Source organism: Cyanistes caeruleus, chromosome 37, assembly GCF_971803275.1.
Source record: "Cyanistes caeruleus chromosome 37, bCyaCae1.hap1.1, whole genome shotgun sequence".
NCBI classification, from domain to species: domain Eukaryota; kingdom Metazoa; phylum Chordata; class Aves; order Passeriformes; family Paridae; genus Cyanistes; species Cyanistes caeruleus.
In genome coordinates this window covers 1,076,962-1,099,926 of record NC_141738.1, presented here as the reverse complement: position 1 = coordinate 1,099,926, position 22,965 = coordinate 1,076,962, and the positions used below count along the sequence as shown (strand labels likewise).

General features: G+C 58.3%; 1 protein-coding gene across 1 annotated transcript; it reads left to right on the top strand.

The window, feature by feature from the left end:
- Positions 1-4,078: 4,078 nt before the first annotated feature.
- On the top strand, positions 4,079-16,549 carry ATP1B2 (ATPase Na+/K+ transporting subunit beta 2). Its single transcript, XM_086871868.1, has 7 exons — positions 4,079-4,280; positions 7,398-7,526; positions 9,257-9,361; positions 10,393-10,598; positions 11,570-11,626; positions 14,603-14,701; positions 16,181-16,549. The coding sequence occupies exons 1-7, from the start codon at positions 4,169-4,171 to the stop codon at positions 16,343-16,345; spliced, it is 873 nt and encodes a 290-aa protein (XP_086727994.1). The 5' UTR covers positions 4,079-4,168; the 3' UTR covers positions 16,346-16,549.
- Positions 16,550-22,965: the final 6,416 nt, after the last annotated feature.

Sequence of the window (22,965 nt, the reverse complement as noted above, 5' to 3'; positions counted from 1 at the left end):
ATCCCGGGGGTCCCCCCAGGAGCCAGGGGCTGGAGACCCCCTCCCCGAATTGACTGGGGAAGAGCCGGAATTCGGGAAACCCCCGGGAATTCGGGAAATTCCCGGGAAATCGGGAAATTCCCGGGAATCGGACCCCCCTGGGAATTCGGGACCCCTCCCCATGGATCCGGGAAATCCCCGGGAATTCCGGAATCCCTCAGGAATTCGGGACCCCTCCCCATGGATGGGGGAAACCCCCGGGAATTCGGGAATCCCCAAAAATTCGGGAACCCCCCCGAAAATTCGGGAAGCCCCCGAAAATTCGGGAAGCCCCCGGGAATTCGGGAAATTCCCGGGAATTCGGGACCCCCCTGGGAATTCGGGACCCCTCCCCATGGATGGGGGAAACCCGGGAATTCCGGGAATCCCCAAAAATTCGGGGAAACCCCCCGAAAATTCGGGAACCCCCGGGAATTCGGGAAGCCCCCGGGAATTCGGGAAGCCCCCGGGAATTCGGGAAATTCCCGGGAATTCGGGACCCCCCTGGGAATTCGGGACCCCTCCCCATGGATGGGGGAAATCCCGGGAATTCGGGAATCCCCAAAAATTCGGGAAAACCCCGGGAATTCGGGGAAACCCCCGGGAATTCGGGAATTCCCCGGGAATCCGGGACCCCCCCGGGAATCCGGGCCCCCCCCGGGAATTCCGGGCCCTCCCCCGGTGTTTGGGGGGGCCCTGCGGGGGGGTCCGGGGGGGTTTTGGCCGCCGCTGCCGCCCGGGACGCGCCGTTACCGGGGAGCGGCGAGCGCTCGGCCGGGCACGCGCGGCCGGACGGGGCCCCCCCAACCCCCGAGAGCCCCCCCGGGACCCCCTGGAGCCCCCCCGGGACCTCCTGGAAGCCCCCCCGAACCCTCGGGAGGCCCCCCAGACCCTTCTGGAGCCCCCCCAGACCCTTCTGGAGCCCCCCCGGGACCACCTGGAGCCCCCCCAGTCCCTTCTGGAGCCCCCCCCGGGACCTCCTGGAGCCCCCCCGGATCCTCGGGAGCCCCCCCGGGACCCTTCTGGAGCCCCCCCAGACCCTTCTGGAGCCCCCCCGGGACCCCCTGGAGCCCCCCCGGGACCCCCTGGAGCCCCCCCGGACCCTTCTGGAGCCCCCCCGGATCCTCGGGAGCCCCCCCGGGACCCCCTGGAGCCCCCCGGGACCCCCTGGAGCCCCCCGGATCCTCGGGAGCCCCCCCGGGACCCCCTGGAGCCCCCCCGGGACCCCCTGGAGCCCCCCGAATCCTCGGGAGCCCCCCCGGACCCTTCTGGAGCCCCCCCGGATCCTTGGGACCCCCCCCCCCCGGAATTCCTGAGCCCCCCCCGGGCGATTCCACCCTCTTCGAGCCCCCCCCCAAATCTGAGCCCCCCCCCCCCAATCTGAGCCCCTCCGGACTCCTCAGCCCCTCCCCCAAACCTCTGCGACCCCTCCCCCAATTTCCTGCCCCCCCCAAACTCCTGAGCTCCCCCGCCCCCCCACTGTGGGGAGGGGTCTCTGGGCATTCCCAGTTTGGGACTGGGCGAACTGGGAACGTTGGGGGGGGGGGGGGGGGGTCTCCCCCGGGGTGGGGGAGGGGAGCAGACTTGACCTGTAGTGACCCCGCGCAGGCCCCGCCCCAATTAGCCCCGCCCCCCTCGTTAATTACAGCGCGAGGAGAGACGAGCGTGGGTGGTCCAAGGGCTCCCAGTAACCCCCAGTAACCCCCAGTAACCCCCAGTAACCCCCCAGTAACCCTCCAGTGCTCCCAGTTCCTCTTCCCAGTGCTCCCAGTTCCTGTTCCCAGTGCTTCCAGTAACCCCCCAGTGCTCCCAGTTCCTGTTCCCAGTGCTTCCAGTAACCCCCCAGTAACCCCCAGTGCCTTCCCAGAAACCCCCCAGTGCTCCCAGTAACCCCCAGTAGCCCCCCAGTGCCTTCCCAGTGCTCCCAGTAACCCCCAGTGCTCCCAGTTCCCGTTCCCAGTGCTCCCAGTAACCCCCCAGTGCTCCCAGTTCCCGTTCCCAGTGCTCCCAGTAACCCCCAGTAGCCCCCCAGTGCCTTCCCAGTGCTCCCAGTAACCGCCCAGTGCTCCCAGTAACCCCCAGGCATTCCCAGTGCTCCCAGTTCCCTTTCCCAGTGCTCCCAGTTCCCTCTCCCAGTGCTCCCAGTAACCCCCCAGTAACCCCCCAGTGCTCCCAGTTCCATTTCCCAGTGCTCCCAGTAACCCCCAGGCATTCCCAGTGCTCCCAGTTCCCGTTCCCAGTGCCCCCAGTAAGCCCCCAGTAACCCCCAGTGCTCCCAGTAACCCCCCAGTGCTCCCAGTAACCCCCAGTAGCCCCCCAGTGCCTTCCCAGTGCTCCCAGTAACCCCCCAGTGCCTTCCCAGTAACCCCCCAGTGCTCCCAGTTCCCGTTCCCAGTGCTCCCAGTAACCCCCCAGTGCTCCCAGTAACCCCCAGTGCTCCCAGTTCACGTTCCCAGTGCTCCCAGTAACCCCCAGGCATTCCCAGTGCCCCCAGTTCCCTCTCCCAGTGCTCCCAGTAAGCCCCCAGTAACCCCCAGTGCTCCCAGTTCCCTCTCCCAGTGCTCCCAGTAACCCCCAGGCATTCCCAGTGCTCCCAGTTCCCATTCCCAGTGCTCCCAGTGCTCCCAGTAACCCCCCAGTGCTCCCAGTTCCCATTCCCAGTGCTCCCAGTAACCCCCAGTGCTCCCAGTAACCCTCCAGGCATTCCCAGTGCCCCCAGTTCCCTTTCCCAGTGCTCCCAGTTCCCATTCCCAGTGCTCCCAGTGCTCCCAGTTCCCATTCCCAGTGTTCCCAGTGCTCCCAGTTCCCTTTCCCAGTGTTCCCAGTGCTCCCAGTTCCCATTCCCAGTGCTCCCAGTAACCCCCAGGCATTCCCAGTGCTCCCAGTTCCCTTTCCCAGTGCTCCCAGTTCCCATTCCCAGTGCTCCCAGTAAGCCCCCAGTGCTCCCAGTAACCCCCAGGCATTCCCAGGGCTCCCAGTAAGCCCCCAGCAGCTTCCCAGTAACCCCCCCAGTGCTCCCAGTTCCCATTCCCAGTGCTCCCAGTGATCCCAGTTCCCTTTCCCAGTGCTCCCAGTCTCCTCTGCTCCCCCCCTGCCCTGCGCGGCCCCTTTAAGACCCCCCCCACCCCCGTCCCCAATTCTCTCAATGGGGACGGTGGGAACCGCCAGGGAGGCCACGCCCCCTCATTAGCATAGGGGCGGGCTCGGCGCTTTAAACCCCCCTTATATGGCTGAAGGGGGCGGGGCGAAGTGCTGGGGGCGTGGCCTGGCGTTGTCTAAGGGGTGTTTAAACCTTGATTAGCATAAGGGGCGTGGCCTGAGGGCAGTTTGGGTGCCTATTAGCATAAGGGGTGGGGTTTATGGAGGTCTATTAGCATAAGGGGCATGGAGAATCGGGAAACAGTGATTAATTAGCATAAAGGGCGTGGCTTTGGGATTTAGCAACTGCTATTAGCATAAGGGGAGGGGCCAGGCAGCTTCAACATGGAGAATTAGCATAAGGGGCAGGATATTGGGTATTATAATGCCTTATTAGCATAAAGGGTGGGGAAAACGGGATTTTTAAATGTTATTAGCATAAAAGGCGCAGTGTATGTGCTTTATTAGCATAAAGGGCGGGGCATAATGATTTAAAGTCCGATATTATTAGCATAATGGGAGGGGCATCCTGGGAGTTTATAAATCCTTATTAGCATAAGGGGCGGGGCATTCCGGCTTTATGGACCTCATTACCATAACAGGCAAGGCACACAGAGGGGTTTCACCCTCCTAATTAGCATAAGGGGCGTGTCCCGGGGTCTTTAGATGAGCAGCAGCGCTTTAGGGGGCGTGGCCAAGGCGCTTTGCCGAGATTGGGGGGGCGTGGCCAAGGCGCTTTGCCGGGAGAGGGGGGCGTGGCCAAGGCGCTTTGCTGAGAGCGGGGCGTGTCCAGCGCGGGCGGAGGGGGCGTGGCCTCCGAGCCCATAAAGGGCCGAGCGCGGCGGGGGAGTCGCGGGTTCGAGTCCCGGCGCGGGCGGAGCCGGGAGCGAGCGGCCAGTGGGGGGGGCGACACCCGGGGGGGGCGACACCCGGGGGGGGCGACACCCGGGGGGGGCGACAGAGGGGACAGAGAGGCCCAGGACCTCCCCCCCCCCCGCGCGCGCCCCCCGCCATGGCGCGGGGCAAGGAGAAGCGCAGCTGCGGGCAGGTGGTGGCCGAGTGGCGAGCGTTCCTGTGGGACCCCCGCACCCGCCAGTTCCTGGGCAGGACCGGTTCCAGTTGGGGTGAGTTTCAAACTGGGGGGGGGGGGGCGTCGGGACCACACCCCCCCCCCCCGCTTTTTAATTTTTGGGAATCGTCCCCCTCCTCCCCCCCCCCCCCCCCCAAAGTGGGAATTTGGGGGGATTCCCCACCCCCCTTCATGTGGGGGTGCGGGTTTGGGGGTGTAGGGACCCCCCCCCCCTCACCCACTCCAAAATGGGTGCGGTGGGGTGGGGGGTGCTTAAAGACCCTCCCCCAAATAAGGGTGAGGTGGGAGGGGGCGCATTGACCTCCCCCAAATATTGGGGGGGGGGGGTCCGAAAGCCCCCCGACCCTTTCTGCATTAAATGGGGGGTGGGGGCTTCTCAACCCCCCCTCCCCCCGGGGCTGTGCCCCCAGACCCCCCCTCCCCACAGGGGGGGGGGCAAATTTTGGGGGGACACCCCCTCCCCAAATTGGGTGGGAATTGGGGGGACCCCCCCCTCTTTTAAAGCGGCTTTTTTGGGGTGGGGGCTCCTTTAGAGGAGGGGGCGGAATGAACCCCCCCCCCCCAATGGGTTTAAATAAGGGGAGGGGGGCTCTTAGAGACCCCCCCTCCTTTTTATTTAATGGGTGAACCCCCCCCCCCCATCGCGCCCCTCCCCCCCCTCGGAGGCGGCGGTGGGGGAGGGGAATTTGGGGGTTCAAGAGGACAAATTGGGGGCGGGGGGCGGGGGGGGGGGGCGGCTTTGTGGCCCCCCCCCCCCCATCTGTCGCGCTGTGGCTGCAAAAGTAGGTCACGGTCGGGGGGTGGGGGATGGGAACCACGGGGACCCCCCCCTCTCTGAGCGGGGGGGGGGAGGGGCTTCACCAGCCGGACCCCCCCCCCCAAAACCCGAAACCCCCTCCCCAAATTTGGGGGGAGGGGGGGACAGAGGGGGCACCCCAAAATCGCCCCCCCCCCCACAAAGCCCCTCCCCCACCCCCAGGCAGGGCCAGATGGCTCCGGGGGGGGGGAGGGGATTTGAGTGTCTGGGGGGGGGGGGAATTTGGGGGGGGGGAGCGGGGAATTTTGGGGGGGTCGGGGAATTTTTGGGGGGGGTCCGGGAGTTGGGGGATGGGCTCGGGGGGGCTCCGGGGTTGTTTTTTTGGGGGGGGGGGGCGATTTTGGGGGGATTTCGGCGATTTTGGGGGAATTTGGGGGCAAATTTGGGGGGTTCCGGGCGGGGTTTTTTTTTTGGGGGGAGGGGGATTTTGGGTGAGGTTGGGGAAGTTTTGGGGGGGATTTGGGGGGTTCAGGGCAATTTCGGGGGGTATTTGACGTTTCTGGGGTAAATTAATGAGAATTTGGGGGGTTTGGGGACAATTTTCGGGGTTTTTGGGTCAATTTTTGAGGATTTCGGGCAATTTTGGGGGAGTTTGGGACAATTTTCGGGGTTTTGGGTCAATTTTCGGGATTTTGGGGCAATTTTCGGGGTTTTGGGGCAGTTTTGGGGGTTTTTGGGGCAATTTTGGGGGGTGTTCGATATCAGCGAGGTAAATCCAAGAGAATTTGGGGGCTCTGAGCATTTTCGGGGGGTTTCGATGGGATTGGGGCAATTTTGGGGGGTTTTGGGGCAGTTTTGGGGTGGATTTTGGGCTGTTCGGGGCAATTTTCGGGTGAATTTTTGGGGTGTTCGAAGGATTTGGGGAAGTTTGGGGCAAATTTTGAAGGTTTAAGGGAAATTTTGGGATCCTTCGCTGCCATCGGAGCAATTTTGGGGGGTTTTGGGGCAGATTTGGGGGGTTTTGGGTCAATTTTCGGGGTTTTGGGGCAATTTTCGGGGTTTAGGGGCAATTTTGGGGGGGAGATTTGGGGGTTCCGGGGCGGTTTTTGGGGGGATTTTGCTGTTTTGGGGTGGATTTTGGGGATTTTTGGGGCACTTTGGAGGGTTTTTGATGGGATCTGAGCAATTTTTGGGGCGTTTTTAGGGCTCGGGGACATTTTAGGGGCGAATTTGAGGTGCCCGGGGAAGAATTTTTAGGGTTGTTTGAGGGATTTTGGGGCGATTTTGGGGTGTTCGGGGCGATTTTTGGGGATTATTGATGTATTTGGGGGAAGTTTAGGGAATATTTGGGGTGTTCGGGGCAGTTTTTGGGGGCGTTTTTGGGGGATTTGATGTCATTGGGGAATTTTGGGGGTATTTAGGGGATTTGGGGGTTTTTTGGGGGTTATTTGCTGTTATTGGGGCAATTTTGGAGGGGTCTGGGGGATTTTTTGGGGTCCCGACCCCCAAATTTGGCCCCTCAGAGCTGATCCTGCTCTTCCAAACTGATTTTTTTTGGGGATTTATCCCCGATTTTAGGGATTTTTCACCATATTAAGGTGGGATTTGGGGATTTTGGGGGTCACTGACCCCTCGGGGATTCATTTTTGGGGGTCCTGACCCCGATTTCACCCCCCAGGGCTGATCCCGCTGCTCCAACCTGATTTATTTCCCGATTTCCCCCCAATTTTGTGTCTCTTTCACCGCTTTATTAAATTTAAATTTTATTTAAATTTAAATCTTATTTAAATTTTGGGGCTGCTTCACCCATTTTGGGGTTTGTGACCCCAGATTTTTCATTTTTGGGGGTCCTGACCCCCCAAATTCGGCCCCCCCAGGGCTGATCCCGCTGCTCCAACCTGATTTATTTCCCGATTTTCCCCCAATTTTGTGTCTCTTTCACAGTTTTATGGTGGAATTTTGGGGCTGTTTCACCCATTTTGGGGGTTGTGACCCCTGGGGGGGTTTTTCCTCGTGGGGGGTTCATTTTTGGGGGTCCTGACCCCCCAATTTCACCCCCCAGAGCTGATCCCGCTGCTCCAAAGTGACTTTTTTTTTTATTTATTCCCAATTCTGTGTCTTTTTCCCCCATTTTGGGTGGGATTTTGGGGTCTGTGACCCCTGGGGGGGTTTTTCCTCGTGGGGGGTTCATTTTTGGGGGTCCTGACCCCCCAATTTCACCCCCCAGGGCTGATCCCGCTGCTCCAAATCGAATTTTTTTTAAATTTATTCCCAATTCTGTGTCTTTTTCCCCCATTTTGGGTGGGATTTTGGGGTCTGTGACCCCTGGGGGGGTTTTTCCTCGTGGGGGGTTCATTTTTGGGGGTCCTGACCCCCCAAATCCGGCCCCCCCAGGGCTGATCCTGCTGTTCTACCTGGTGTTTTACGGGTTCCTGGCCGGGCTCTTCGCCCTCACCATGTGGGTGATGCTGCAGAGCGTCGACCCCCACGTGCCCAAGTACCAGGACCGGCTGCTGACCCCCGGTGAGACCCCCGGGGGGGTCCTGGGGGGGTCTGGGGGGGTCTGGGAGGGTCCGGGGGGGGTCTGGGGGGGGGTTTGGGGGGGTCTGGGGGGTTCTTGGGGGGGTCTGGGGGGTCCTGGGGGGGTCCGGAGGGGTCCTGGGGAGGTCTGGGGAGTCTGGAGGGGCCTTGGGGGGGTCCTGGGGGGTTCCTGGGGAGGTCTGGGGGGTCTGGGGGGGGGTCTGGGGGGATCTTGGTGGGGTCCGGGGGGGTCCTGGAGAGGTCTGGGGGGTCCTGGGGGGGTCTAGGGGGGGTCTGGGGGCGTCCTGGGGGGGTCCGGAGGGGTCCTGGGGAGGTCTGGGGAGTCTGGAGGGGCCTTGGGGGGTCCTGGGGGGTTCCTGGGGAGGTCTGGGGGGTTCTTGGGGGGGTCTAGGGGGGGTCTGGGGGGTTCTTGGGGGGGTCTGGGGGGGTCTTGGTGAGGTCCAGGGGGGTCCTGGAGAGGTCTGGGGGATCTGGGGGGTCTGGGGGGGGGGTCTGGGGGGATCTTGGTGAAGTCTGAGGGGTTCTGGGGGGGGGTCTGGGGGGTCCTGGGGGGGTCCGGAGGGGTCCTGGAGAGGTCTGGGGGGTCCGAAGGGTTGTTGGGGGGGGCTGGGGGGGTCTAGAGGGGTCTGGGGGTTCTGGGGTGGGGGTCTGGGCAGTTCTTGGTGGGGTCCGGGGGGATCTTGGGGGGCCTGGGGGGTCCGGAGGGGTCTTGTGGAGGTCCTGGAGGGGTCTGAGGGGTCCTGGGGGGGTCTGGGGTGGGGGTCTGGGGGGTTCTTGGTGGGGTCTTGGGGGGTCTGAGGGGTCCGAGGGGTCTGGGAGGGTCCGGAGGGGTCTTGGGGAGGTCGGGGGGAGGTTCAAGGGGTCCGGAGGGGTCTGGGGTGGGGGTCCCGGGGGGGTCTGGTGGGGATTCTGGGGAGGGTCTTGGGGGTCCGGTCCGGGGTGGGGGTCCTGGATTGGGGTCCTGAATTTGGGGGTCTGGGTTTGGGTCACTGGGACCCCCCCCGTGTGTGTCCCCCACCCCCCCCGTGTCACCCCCAGGTGACCCCCCCGTGACCTTTGTGTCACCCCCCCCGTGCCCCTCCCCCCGCTGTCCCCTCCCCCCCCGTGACCGCCCTGACCCCGATGTGACCCCCCCGTGTCCCCTTGAGACCCAAATGTCCCCAAATGTCCCCAATGTCCCCAAACCCCCAACACCCCAATGTCCCCAATGTCCCAAATGTCCCCAATGTCCCCAATGTCCCCAATGTCCCCAATGTCCCCAAACCCCCAACACCCCAATGTCCCCAATGTCCCCCCAATGTCCCCAATGTCCCCAATGTCCCCAATGTCCCCAATGTCCCCAAACCCCCAACACCCCAATGTCCCCAATGTCCCCCCAATGTCCCCAATGTCCCCAATGTCCCCAATGTCCCCAATGTCCCCAAACCCCCAATGTCCCCAATGTCCCCAATGTCCCCCCAATGTCCCCAATGTTCCCCAATGTCCCCAATGTCCCCAATGTCCCCCCGATGTCCCCCAATGTCCCCCAATGTCCCCAATGATGTCCCCAATGTCCCCAATGATGTCCCCAATGTCCCCAATGTCCCCAATGTCCCCCAATGTCCCCAATGTCCCCAATGTCCCCAATGTCCCCAATGTCCCCCAATGTCCCCAATGCCCCCCCAATGCCCCCAATGTCCCCAATGCCCCCAATGTCCCCTCGCTGTCCCCAGGGCTGATGATCCGTCCCTGTGCCGAGGGTCTCGATGTCACCTTCAACGTGAGCCAGAGCCAGACCTGGCACCAGTACGTGAGAGCCCTGCACCAGTTCCTGGAGCGTGAGTGCACTGGGATGGACTGGGATGGACTGGGAGGGACTGGGATGGACTGGGAGGGACTGGGAGGGACTGGGCTGGATCAAACCCAAACTGGGATGACCCAACCCAAACTGGGATGGAACAAACCCAAACTGGGATGGAACAAACCCAAACTGGGATGGAACAAACCCAAACTGGGATGGAACAAACCCAAACTGGGATGATCCAAACCCAAACTGGGATGACCCAAACCCAAACTGGGATGACCCAAACCCAAACTGGGATGGAACAAACCCAAACTGGGATGACCCAAACCCAAACTGGGATGGATCAAACCCAAACTGGGATGGAACAAACCCAAACTGGGATGGAACAAACCCAAACTGGGATGGAACAAACCCAAACTGGGATGGATCAAACCCAAACTGGGATGACCCAAACCCAAACTGGGATGACCCAAACCCAAACTGGGATGATCCAAACCCAAACTGGGATGGAACAAACCCAAACTGGGATGGATCAAACCCAAACTGGGATGACCCAAACCCAAACTGGGATGGATCAAACCCAAACTGGGATGACCCAAACCCAAACTGGGAGCAACCGAGCCGGTACCAGGGGCCGGGTTTGGGGCTTGGGGCTGCTCCCAGTGCGTTACTGGTCAGCACTGGTCAGCACTGGTCAGAACCGGTCAGAACCAGTTAGAACCGGTTAGAACTGGTCAGAACCAGTTAGAACCGGTCAGAACTGGTCAGAATCGGTCAGAACTGGTCAGAACTGGTTAAAACCGGTCAGTACCGGTCAGAACTGGTTAAAACCGGTCAGAACCGGTCAGCACTGGTCAGAACCGGTCAGCACCGGTCAGAACTGGTTAAAACCGGTCAGAACCAGTTAGAACCGGTTGGAACTGGTCAGAACCAGTTAGAGCCGGTTAGAACTGGTTAAAACCGGTCAGCACCGGTCAGAACTGGTCAGAACCGGTCAGCACCGGTCAGAACTGGTCAGCACCGGTCAGCACCGCTCAGCCCCTGAGCGCGTTGCCGTGGCCGCAGCGTACAACGACAGCGTCCAGGCCGCCCGTAACGCCGCCTGTCCGGCCGGCCGCTACAACGAACAGCCGGACGACAGCGTCCCCAACTACCCCAAGCGCGCCTGTCGCTTCAACCGCTCCCTGCTGGGACCCTGCGCCGGGCTCGGCCCCCACGGCGACTACGGCTACGGCTCCGGCCAGCCCTGCGTGCTCGTCAAGGTCAACCGGGTCAGTACGGGGGGCACTGGGGGGGACTGGGGGGCACTGGGATGGGATTGGGACACACTGGGATGGACTGGGATGGACTGGGATGGACTGGGAGGGACTGGGAGGGAACTGGGAGGGAACTGGGAGGGACTGGGAGGGACTGGGAGGGACTGGGATGGACTGGGATGAACTGGGATGAACTGGGATGGGACTGGGATGGACTGGGAGGGACTGGGATGGGATTGGGATGGACTGGGAGGGAACTGGGATGGGACTGGGAGGGACTGGGGGGGACTGGGATGGACTGGGATGGGACTGGGATGGACTGGGATGGACTGGGATGGGACTGGGATGGACTGGGAGGGACTGGGAGGGACTGGGATGGACTGGGATGGACTGGGAGGGACTGGGAATGGACTGGGATGGACTGGGATGGGACTGGGATGGACTGGAATGGACTGGGAGGGACTGGGATGGACTGGGAGGGAACTGGGAGGGACTGGGATGGACTGGGATGGACTGGGATGGACTGGGATGAACTGGGATGGACTGGGATGGGACTGGGAGGGACTGGGAGGGACTGGGATGGACTGGGATGGACTGGGATGGACTGGGATGGGACTGGGATGGACTGGGATGGACTGGGATGGACTGGGAGGGACTGGGAGGGAACTGGGAGGCGGCTGTTCAGTGCAGTGCCCTGCTCTGCACTGGGTCATACTGGTCCATACTGGTTCACACTGGTCCATACTGGTTCATACTGGTTCATACTGGTCCATACTGGTCCATACTGGTCCATACTGGTCCGTACTGGTTCACACTGGTCCATACTGGTCTGTACTGGTCCATACTGGTCCATACTGGTCCATACTGGTTCACACTGGTCCATACTGGTTCACACTGGTCCGTACTGGTCCATACTGGTTCATACTGGTCCATACTGGTTCATACCGGTCCATACTGGTTCACACTGGTCCGTACTGGTCCCGCAGGTCATCAACTTCTTCCCGGGGAAGAACAAGAGCATCAACATCGTCTGCGCCGCCAAGGTGACGTCACCGTCCCCTCCCGGTGTCCCCAAACCCCCCCTGGTGTCCCCAAACCCCCCTGTGTGACCCCCCCCAGTGTCCCCAGTGTCCCCCCAGTGTCACCTTCAGTGTCCCCCCGGTGTCCCCAGTGTCACCTGGATTGTCCCCAGGTGTCCGTGTGTCACCTCCAGTGTCCCCAGGTGTCCATCTGTCACCGCCAGTGTCCCCAGGTGTCACCTGGATTGTCCCCAGTGTCCCCAGGTGTCCGTGTGTCACCTCCAGTGTCCCCAGGTGTCCATCTGTCACCTCCAGTGTCCCCAGGTGTTCCCTCTCGTGTCACCTCAGGTGTCCCCAAATGTCCCCCCTGGGTCACTTCTGGGTGTCCTCCCAGTGTCCCCCTCAGTGTCCCCTCGGTGTGTCCCCAAAAATGTCTCAAATGTCCCCAAAAATGTCCCCCAATGTCCCCAAAAATGTCCCCCCAATGTCCCCAATGTCCCCAATGTCCCCAATCCCCCCAATGTCCCCCCAATGTCCCCCCAATCCCCCCAATCCCCCCGATGTCCCCAATGTCCCCAATGTCCCCTCACTGTCTCTTGTCTCTGCCCAGCGGCCTCGGACCAAGGGTGACCTGGTAAGGGCGGGGTCCCTCCGGAGCCTCCCAAAAACCCCCAAAATCTGCTCGTTCCACCCCAAAATCCCTTTAGAATTCCCAGAACTGGGGTGGCTTCACCCCAAAATCCCTCCAGGAATCCCAAAATTCGCTTCTTTGATCTCAAAAGTCCTCTAGGAATCCCCAGATCTCCTTGTTTCACCCCAAAATCCATCTAGGACTGGAGAAATTGGGGAGGTTCATCCCCAAAATCCCTCTAGGAATCCCAAAATCCACTTATTTCACCCCAAAATCCCTTTAGGAATCCCAAAATTGGGTAGATCCCTCAAAAATCCATGTAAGGTGTCCCAAAACCCCAGAGTTTCGCCCCAAAATCCTTGTGAGAATCCCTAAATCTGCTTTTTTCACCCTAAAATCCTTCTGGAGTCCCAAAATCTGCCGGATTCACCCCAAAATCCTTCTGGGAGTCCCAAAATCATCCCCAAATCCCATTGGCTGAGCCCGAATTTGCTTTTTGGCAGCCCAAAATTGGCCGATTTCACCCCAAATTCCATCCGGGGGTCCCCAGACGGAGCTTTTGGGTCCGTGGTGTCCCCCAGTGTCCCTGTGCAGTGTCCCCGATGTCCCCAATGTCCCCAATGTCCCCAATGTCCCCAATCCCCCAATGTCCCCAATGTCCCCAATGTCCCCAATGTCCCCAATCCCCCAATGTCCCCAATGTCCCCAATGTCCCCAATGTCCCCAGTGTCCCCAATCCCCCCAATGTCCCCAATGTCCCCAATGTCCCCAATGTCCCCCAGTGTCCCCAATGTCCCCAATGTCCCCAATGTCCCCAATGTCCCCCCAATGTCCCCAATGTCCCCCCAATGTCCCCAATGTCCCCCAGTGTCCCCAATGTCCCCAATGTCCCCAATGTCCCCAATGTCCCCCAATGTCCCCAATGTCCCCAATGTCCCCAATGTCCCCCAATGTCCCCAATGTCCCCAATGTCCCCAATGTCCCCAATGTCCCCAATGTCCCCCCAATGTCCCCAATGTCCCCAATGTCCCCAATGTCCCCGATGTCCCCCCAATGTCCCCCCAATGTTCCCAATGTCCCCCAATGTCCCCCCAATGTCCCCAATGTCCCCAATGTCCCCAATGTCCCCCCGATGTCCCCCCCGATGTCCCCGTGTCCCTCTGACTGTCTCTCTCTCGCTGCCCGCGGGGCCCAGGGACACTCGGCCACCACCGTAAGGGCACTGGGAGGGCACTGGGACAAACTGGGACAAACTGGGATGGACTGGGGGGGCACTGGGGGGGCTCTGGAGGGCACTGGGATGAACTGGGATGAACTGGGACAAACTGGGGGGGCTCTGGGGGGCACTGGGACGAACTGGGATGAACTGGGACAAACTGGGGGGGCACTGGGAATGAACTGGGGGGAACTGGGACAAACTGGGATGAACTGGGGGGTGTTGGGGGGGCTCTGGGGGGCACTGGGACAAACTGGGGGTGGCACTGAGGGGGCACTGGGATGAACTGGGATGAACTGGGACAAACTGGGACAAACTGGGGGGCACTGGGATGAACTGGGGGGCACTGGGGGGCACTGGGACACCAAGGGGGCACTGGGGAGATTTGGGGGGGGGGGAATTTTAAAGAGGGGGGGGGTCCTGAGAATATTTGGGGGGTCCTGGGGGGTCTTTTTGGGGGGCAAAGGGGGGGTTTGGGGGGGGATATTTGAGGGGATTCAGGGCTTTTGGGGGGGGGGGGGTCCTGAGAATATTTGGGGGGGGTTCTGGGTTTATTTGGGGGTCCCAGGTTTATTTGGGGGGGTCATGGGAATATTTGGGGAGGGTCTCGGATTTATTTGGGGGCTCCCGGATTTATTTGGGGGGGTCCCAGGTTTATTTGGGGGGGTCCTGAGAATATTTGGGGGGGGTCCTGGGTTTATTTGGGGGGTCCCCGGTTTATCTGAGGGGGGTCTCGGATTTATTTTGGGGGGGGATATTTATTTGGGGGGGTCCTGGTAATATTTGGAGGGTCCCAGGTTTATTTGGGGGGGGTCTCGGATTTATTTTGGGGGGGGATTTATTTGGGGGGAGGTCCTGAGAATATTTGGGGGGGGGTTCCGGGTTTATTTGGGGGGGTCTCAGATTTATTTGGGGGGGGATTTATTTGGGGGGTCCTGGTAATATTTGGGGGGGTTTCGGATTTATTTTGGGGGGGGTCAGGTAAGCTTTAAAGATCATTTTTTTGGGGGGGAGGGGGGGTCCTGAGGGGTCTTAACGGGGTCTGGGGGGGTTTTGGGAAAGGGGGAGATTTTTGGGGAGGGGGGAGATTTTTGGGGGTGTCCCCCGCCCCACCCCAGGGGACATTTGGGGACACCCCCGTGTCCCCCCCCAGCGCGAGGAGGACGCGGCCCTGCTGGGCCCCATGCAGCTCTTCCCCCCCAACGGCTCCATCGACCTCATGTACTTCCCCTACTACGGGAAACGAGTCCACGTGAGCCTCGCACCCCAAAAAACACCCCCGGGGACCCCAAAAACCCCTGGGACCCCAAAACCGGGACCCCAAAAACTCCTGGGAGCCCAAAAACCCCTGGGAGCCCAAAAACCCCCAGGACCCCAAAACTGGGACCCCAAAAACCCCTGGGAGCCCAAAAACCCCCGGGAGCCCAAAACTGGGACCCCAAAAACCCCTGGGAGCCCAAAAACTCCCGGGGACCCCAAAACTGGGACCCCAAAAACCCCTGGGAGCCCAAAAACTCCTGGAGACCCCAAAACTGGGACCCCAAAAACCCCTGGGAGCCCAAAAACTCCCGGGGACCCCAAAACCGGGACCCCAAAAACCCCTGGGACCCCAAAACCGGGACCCCAAAAACCCCTGGGAGCCCAAAAACCCCTGGGAGCCCAAAAACCCCCGGGACCCCTAAAACCCCCGGGGACCCTAAAACTGGGAGCCCAAAAACCCCTGGGAGCCCAAAACCGGGATCCTAAAAATCCCCGGGGACCCCAAAACCCTGGGACCCCAAAACCAGAGACCCCAAAACCCGGGACTCCAAAACCCCTGGAGGCCCAAAAACCGGGACCCTAAAAACCCCTGGGACCCCAAAAACCCCCGGGACCCCAAATCTGGGCCCCCAAAAACCCCCGGGGATGCAAAAACCGGGACCCTAAAAACCCCTGGGACCCCAAAAACCCCTGGGACCCCAAATCTGGGCCCCCAAAAACCCCCGGGGATGCAAAAACTGGGACCCTAAAAACCCCTGGGACCCCAAAAACCCTGGGACCCCAAAACCCGGCACTGAATCCCCCTGCACCCCTGGATCCTTTTTTGGGGGGCATTTGGAAGCTTCTGGATCCCTGGGAATGGAGGGTTTGTCCCCCTGGACATCTGGATTCCTTTGGGGGAGGGATTTGGGGGTTCCCAGACACCCGAATCCCTGGAAACAGAGATTTTTGGGATTTCCTGGACACCTGGGAATGGGGGTTTTCCCAAAAAATTCCACCTGGAAACCCCAAATCCCTGGGATTGGAATTTTGGGGATCACCTGGAACCCCAAATCCATGGGATTGGAAATTTGGGGATCACCTGGAACCCCAAATCCCTGGGATTGGAATTTTGGGGATCACCTGGAACCCCAAATCCATGGGAATGGGAATTTTGGGGATCACCTGGAACCCCAAATCCATGGGATTGGGGATTTTCGGGATCACCTGGAACCCCAAATCCATGGGAATGGGGATTTTGGGGATCACCTGGAAATCCAAATCCATGGGAATGGGGATTTTGGGGATCACCTGGAAATCCAAATCCATGGGATTGGAATTTTGGGGATCACCTGGAACCCCAAATCCATGGGAATGGGGATTTTGGGGATCTCTACCTCCTGAAAACGGGAACATCTGACCCACCCCAACCCCGAATTCCCAGAAAATGGGGATTTTTCCCGATTTATCCCGTTTTTTCCCCGCCCCGCAGGTGAATTACACCCAGCCCGTGGTGGCCGTGCAGTTTTCCAACGCCACGGCCAACGTGGATCACCACGTGGAATGTCGGCTCAACGCCGCCGGGCTCCGCACCGACGACGAGCGCGACAAATTCGCCGGGCGCGTCGCCTTCCGCCTCCGGATCAACCGCGACTGACCCCGCCCGGGCCCCCCCGTAGCCCCCCGGCTCCTCCCCCGCCGCCGCCGCTCCCCGCTCGGCTCTAATTCCCCGCCCCGCCCCCACCCGGATGCTCCTAATCTAAGAATAATAAATGTACATAGATATTTTTTATATGATAAATCTATTAAACGGTGCAGTAGGGCCCTGCCTCGTCCCCTCCCTCCTCCCTCGTGTCCCAAATGTCGGCGTTTTGTCCTCAAAATTTGTGTCCTGGGTGCGGTTGAGGGGGTTCGGGGCCGGTTTTGGGGAGTTTGGGGGAAATTTGGGGGGTTTGGTATTGGGGGAGGTCAAGATGGCCACCAGTCCAAGATGGCCGCCGGGCCAAGATGGCTGCCGGTCCAAGATGGCCACTGGTCCAAGATGGCTGCCGGGCCATGATGGCCACCGGTCCAAGATGGCCACCGGGCCAAGATGGCCACTGGTCCAAGATGGCCGCTGGTCCAAGATGGCCACCGGGCCAAGATGGCCGCTGTGGGTGTGAGGAGAAGGAGCAAGATGGCTGCCGCAGCGGGGATGGTGCCGAGCAGGGTTTGGGACCAAGATGGCCGATCCCGGATGTAGGGATGGCAAACAAGATGGCTGCCACGCCGCACGGCAGGGTGGCTGCAGTTTGATCGCGATCAAGATGGCCGCCGGCACACCAAGATGGCCGACATTGGGAAGGAGGGAGCAAGATGGCCGCCGCTCTACTGGACACGGCTGGACTGGGATCAAAATGGCTGCCGTCAGATCTGGAGGCATTGTGGCCGCTGGTGGGATCAAGATGGCCGCCAGCACACCAAGTTGGCCGACATTGGATAGGCGGGATCAAGATGGCTGCCGGCACACCAAGATGGCCGACATTGGATAGGCGGGATCAAGATGGCCGCTGGCACACCAAGATGGCCGACATTGGTTGGGTAAGTGAGGAGCAAGATGGCGGCAGCAGATGGGGGTTGGTGGAGGCCAAGATGGCCGCCGGTGGCTGTGGAGATGAGGGCCAAGATGGCCGCCAATGTAGCGGAAAGGGGAGGCTGCCATTGGCTGGGCTGGCCAAGATAGTGGCCATTATGCAAATGAGATCCAAGATGGCCACCAACATAGCGGAAAGGGGAGGCTGCCATTGGCTGGGCTGGCCAAGATGGCTGCCATTATGCAAATGAGATCCAAGATGGCCGACAAAATGATGGCAAAGCAAGGCCGCCATTGGCTCAGCCAGAGAAGACTGCCGTTATGCAAATGAGGACCAAGATGGCCGCCAAGATTCCGGCATTGCCATTGGCTGAGCAGACCAAGATGGCGGCACCCACAGCCCAAGATGGCGGCTGCTGGCGGCCATCTTGGCTCCCTATCGCAAGTGGTGATTGCACCTGGTGGCCATCTTGGATTCTGTTGTTGCCATGGCAACTGGGCGGCCATCTTGGATCCTCAGTGGCCATCTTGGGTCCTCAGTGGCCATCTTGGATTCTCGGTGGCCATCTTGGATCTTTAGTGGCCATCTTGGATTCCTCAGTGGCCATCTTGGATCCTCGGTGGCCATCTTGGATATCTACGATCTTTGGTGGCCATCTTGAACCCCTGGTGGCCATCTTTAATACTTGGCAGCCATCTTGGATCCTCAGTGGCCATCTTGGAATCCTGGTGGCCATCTTGGATCCTCAGTGGCCATCTTGGATATCTTGGACCTTTGGTGGCCATCTTTGACCCTTGATGGCCATCTTGGAATCTCAGTGGCCATCTTGTTTTCCTGGTGGCCATCTTGGAATCCTGGTGGCCATCTTGGAATCTTGGTGGCCATCTTGGATCCTCGTGGGCTGTCTTGTTTTCCTGGTGGCCATCTTGGATCCTCGGTGGCCATCTTGGATCCTCGGTGGCCATCTTGAACCGCCTGCCTGTCCAAAGTCCTGGCAGCCATCTTGGATGAGAACAACCCGGGGCCACCCTGGCGGCCATCTTGGCCCTTCCTCACCCATTCCCGGCCGCCATCTTCCCTCCTCCTCCTGCGGCAGCCATCTTGTCCCTCCGCCATCTTGAATCCTCCTTCTCCCTTCCAGAACATTCCCCCGGAACAATTTTGGGGTGATTTGGGCGTTTTTAGGGAAAATCAGGCCAGGGAGAGGGGATCCCTCGCGGTCAAACCTCTGGATTTGGGTGAAAATCCCTGATTTTGGTGATTGTTGGGGATTTTTGGGGTGTTTTTGGTGTTTCTCAATGTTTTTTGGTGATTTTTTGGGGATTTTTTTGGTGGTTTTTGGTGTTTAATGGTGATTTTTTTTTTTGGTGTTTTTTGTGATTTTGGGGTTTTTCCAGGGGTTCTTGGTGATACTTTCGATGTTTTTGGTGTTTCTTGGGGATTGTTTTTGGGTTTTGGTGATTTTTGTTGATTTTTGGGTGGGTTTAGGTGATTTAAGTTGATTTTCGGGTAATTTTTGTTGATTTTTGGGTGATTTTTTTGGGTGATTTTTTGTTATTTTTGGGTGGTTTTTGGTGGGATTTGCCGATTTTGTGGAAATTTTGGTGATTTTTGTTGATTTTTGGGTGGTTTGGGGTGATTTTTTCTGGGTTTTGTTGATTTTGGGGTGATTTTGGGTGTGTTTTGTTGATTTTTGGGTGGTTTGGGGTGAGTTTTGTTGATTTTTGGGTGGTTTGGGGTGATTTTGGGTGATTTTTAATGATTTCTGGGTAATTTTGGGTGAATTGTGTTGATTCTGGGTGATTTTTGGTGAGTTTTGATGATTTTTGGGTAATTTTGGGGTGATTTTTAATGATTTCTGGCTAATTTTGGGTGAATTGTGTTGATTTTGGGGTGATTTGGGGTGATTTTTGTTAATTTTTGGGTGGTTTTGGGGTGAATTTGGGTGATTTTGGGTGAGTTTTGGGTGGTTTTGGGGTGATTTTGGGGTGATTTGGGGTGATTTTTGTTAATTTTTGGGTGGTTTTGGGGTGAATTTGGGTGATTTTGGGTGAGTTTTGGGTGGTTTTGGGGCGATTTTGGGTGATTTTTAATGATTTTTGGGTAGATTTGGGTGGGTTTTGGGTGATTTTGGGTGATTTTGGGTGATTTTTAATGATTTTTGGGTAGATTTGGGTGGGTTTTGGGTGATTTTGGGTGAGTTTTGGGTGAGTTTTGGGTGGTTTTGGGGTGAATTTGGGTGATTTTGGGTGAGTTTTGGGTGGTTTTGGGGTGATTTTGGGTGATTTTTAATGATTTTTGGGTAGATTTGGGTGGGTTTTGGGTGATTTTGGGTGATTTTGGGTGAGTTTTGGGTGGTTTTGGGGTGAATTTGGGTGATTTTGGGTGAGTTTTGGGTGGTTTTGGGGTGATTTTGGGTGATTTTTAATGATTTTTGGGTAGATTTGGGTGGGTTTTGGCTGATTTTGGGTGATTTTGGGTGAGTTTTGGGTGGTTTTGGGGTGATTTTGGGTGATTTTTTGGCTCCCGGGCCGCGGCTCCTCCCGGGGGTGTTAATTAGGCCACGGGGGGGGGGGGTTGGGGCGCTTAATGAGCCTAACGAGCTCGTTAGGGCAGCGCTGCCAGGGCCCCGTGCCCGGACACGGGGTCCCCTCCCCCCCTTGGCAGGGGAGACCCCATTCAGCAGAGGGGGCGGGGCCTCGGCGATGACGTAATCGGGGGAGGAAACACCAAAATCGCCCCAATTTGCCCCAAATTTCTCCGCCCCTCCCCCAACGGACTAATTAACCCCTCCCCCAATTAACCCCTCAAATTAACACCCCCGTAATTAACACCCCAAGTCCCCATCCCTAACGAACCCCCTAATTAAGACGCCCCCCAATTAACAGCTCCTAATTAACATCCCCCCATTAAGATCCTCCAGTAGACCCCCCCTAATTAATAACCCCCAGAAGACGCCCCACAATTAGCAACACCCCTAATTAAGTCCCTAATAAACGTTTCACTTCTTACCAGCCCCTAATTAATAGCTGCTAATAGAGATCTAATTAATAGTCCCCTAATTAATAGTCCCCTAATTAATAGTCCCCATGGAAACCCTCAATTAGCACAAATAGCCCCAAGAGACTTCTCAATTAACAACGTGCCTAATTAATAGTCCCTAATAGAGACCTATCTAATTACCTGACCATAATTAATAGCTTGTAATTAGCTCCTTAATTAATCCCCCAATTAAAAGCCCATAATGGAGACCCTGAATCGCCCCACATTTATTAATCCCTAATAAAAATCCTTCTAATTAACGGCCTCTAATTAATGACTAATGACAGCCCCTAATTACGACACCCCCAATTAATAACTAACATTGACCTCTCTAATCACTAATTAATGATCACGGAGACCCCAATTAACTCTCCATTAATATCCCCTAAGAGAAACGCTTGTAATTAGAAGAGCAATCGCAATTTCTTTAATTAATAATCCCTAATAGCATGCCCCAATTAACCCCCACACTTCACAACTCTCAATTAATTCCTCCAATTAACACCTCTTTAATTAACATCCCCCCGGGACACCCCAATCTGCTCCCCCGGAATTACCCCAGACACCCCAAATTAACGTTTCATCTTAATTAATGCCTCGCCATTAATTAATTAATCCCCATTAATTAATAACTCCGGATTAATTAACTTTTAATTACGCCCCCACAACTGGAATTCCCTCTGGAATTCTCTCCCCCCTCCCCCCCCCCCCCGAAATTCCCTTATTTGGAACAACCCCCCCCCCAAATTACCCCTCCCCTCATTAATTACCCCGTTAATTAAGGTTAATTAACCCCCTCAGCCAGCCCCTCCCCTCCCCCTCCTGACCCACATCCCCCGGGGGGGGGAGGGGAGGTGGGGGGGGGGCAAATCCCGCCTGATCCCCGCCCCTCCCCCCCCTAATCCCGGCCAGATGGCGCCCCTCCCCCCCTCCCCTCCCCCACCCCAATCCCGGGGTTTTTTTGGGAATTCGGGGCGGATTTTGGGGATCCCGGAATTCCCGGACCCCCCCCCCGGTTATCCCAACCCCCCCCCCGGAATTCCAGCCCCCCCCGGGCCCCCCCCGGGCTCCAAGGTCGGGTGAAGGGGACGGAGGAATTTTCCAGAATCAGCCTCGGCAAGGGCTGGGAATGGGGGGGGAGGGGCGGCCTGGGAGGCTCCGCCCCCTCCTTAACCCCTCCCCCCCCGGGGGGAACCCCAAACTGGGACCAGTTAGAGCCGAACTGGGACCAGTTAGAGCCAAACTGGGACCAGTTAGAGCCAAACTGGGACCAGTGAGAGCCGAACTGGGACCCCAGTAACCCAAACTGGGACCAGTTAGAGCCAAACTGGGACCAGTTAGAGCCGAACTGGGACCAGTTAGAGCCGAACTGGGACCAGTTACCCCAAACTGGGACCAGTTAGAGCCGAACTGGGACCAGTTAGAGCCGGACTGGGACCAGTTAGAGCCAAACTGGGACCAGTTAGAGCCGAACTGGGACCAGTTACCCCAAACTGGGACCAGTTAGAGCCGAACTGGGACCAGTTAGAGCCGGACTGGGACCAGTTAGAGCCAAACTGGGACCAGTTAGAGCCAAACTGGGACCAGTTAGAGCCGAACTGGGACCAGTTAGAGCCGAACTGGGACCAGTTAGAGCCAAACTGGGACCAGTTAGAGCCGAACTGGGACCAGTTAGAGCCAAACTGGGACCAGTTAGAGCCGAACTGGGACCAGTTACCCCAAACTGGGACCAGTTAGAGCCGAACTGGGACCAGTTAGAGCCAAACTGGGACCAGTTAGAGCCGAACTGGGACCAGTTAGAGCCAAACTGGGACCAGTTAGAGCCGAACTGGGACCAGTTACCCCAAACTGGGACCAGTTAGAGCCGAACTGGGACCAGTTAGAGCCAAACTGGGACCAGTTAGAGCCGAACTGGGACCAGTTAGAGCCGAACTGGGACCAGTTAGAGCCAAACTGGGACCAGTTAGAGCCGAACTGGGACCAGTTAGAGCCGAACTGGGACCAGTTAGAGCCAAACTGGGACCAGTTAGAGCCGAACTGGGACCAGTTAGAGCCGAACTGGGACCAGTTACCCCAAACTGGGACCAGTTAGAGCCAAACTGGGACCAGTTACCCCAAACTGGGACCAGTTACCCCAAACTGGGACCAGTTACCCCAAAATGGGACCAGTTAGAGCCAAACTGGGACCAGTTACCCCAAACTGGGACCAGTTACCCCAAACTGGGACCAGTTAGAGCCAAACTGGGACCAGTTACCCCAAACTGGGACCAGTTAGAGCCAAACTGGGACCAGTTAGAGCCAAACTGGGACCAGTTACCCCAAACTGGGACCAGTTACCCCAAACTGGGACCAGTTAGAGCCGAACTGGGCTCCCAGTTACCCCAAACTGGGACCAGTTAGAGCCAAACTGGGACCAGTTAGAGCCAAACTGGGACCAGTTACCCCAAACTGGGACCAGTTAGAGCCGAACTGGGACCAGTTAGAGCCAAACTGGGACCAGTTAGAGCCGAACTGGGACCAGTTAGAGCCAAACTGGGACCAGTTAGAGCCGAACTGGGACCAGTTACCCAAACTGGGACCAGTTAGAGCCGAACTGGGACCAGTTACCCAAACTGGGACCAGTTAGAGCCAAACTGGGACCAGTTAGAGCCAAACTGGGACC

What these genes read in the sequence shown, in the direction of transcription:
- ATP1B2 (XM_086871868.1), top strand. Translation starts at nt 4,169, where the DNA reads ATGGCGCGGGGCAAGGAGAAGCGCAGCTGCGGGCAGGTGGTGGCCGAG. An exon ending in TGCTCGTCAAGGTCAACCGG is followed by an intron (nt 10,599 to 11,569) that starts GTCAGTACGGGG and finishes CTGGTCCCGCAG; the next exon opens with GTCATCAACTTCTTCCCGGG. An exon ending in ACTACGGGAAACGAGTCCAC is followed by an intron (nt 14,702 to 16,180) that starts GTGAGCCTCGCA and finishes CCCGCCCCGCAG; the next exon opens with GTGAATTACACCCAGCCCGT.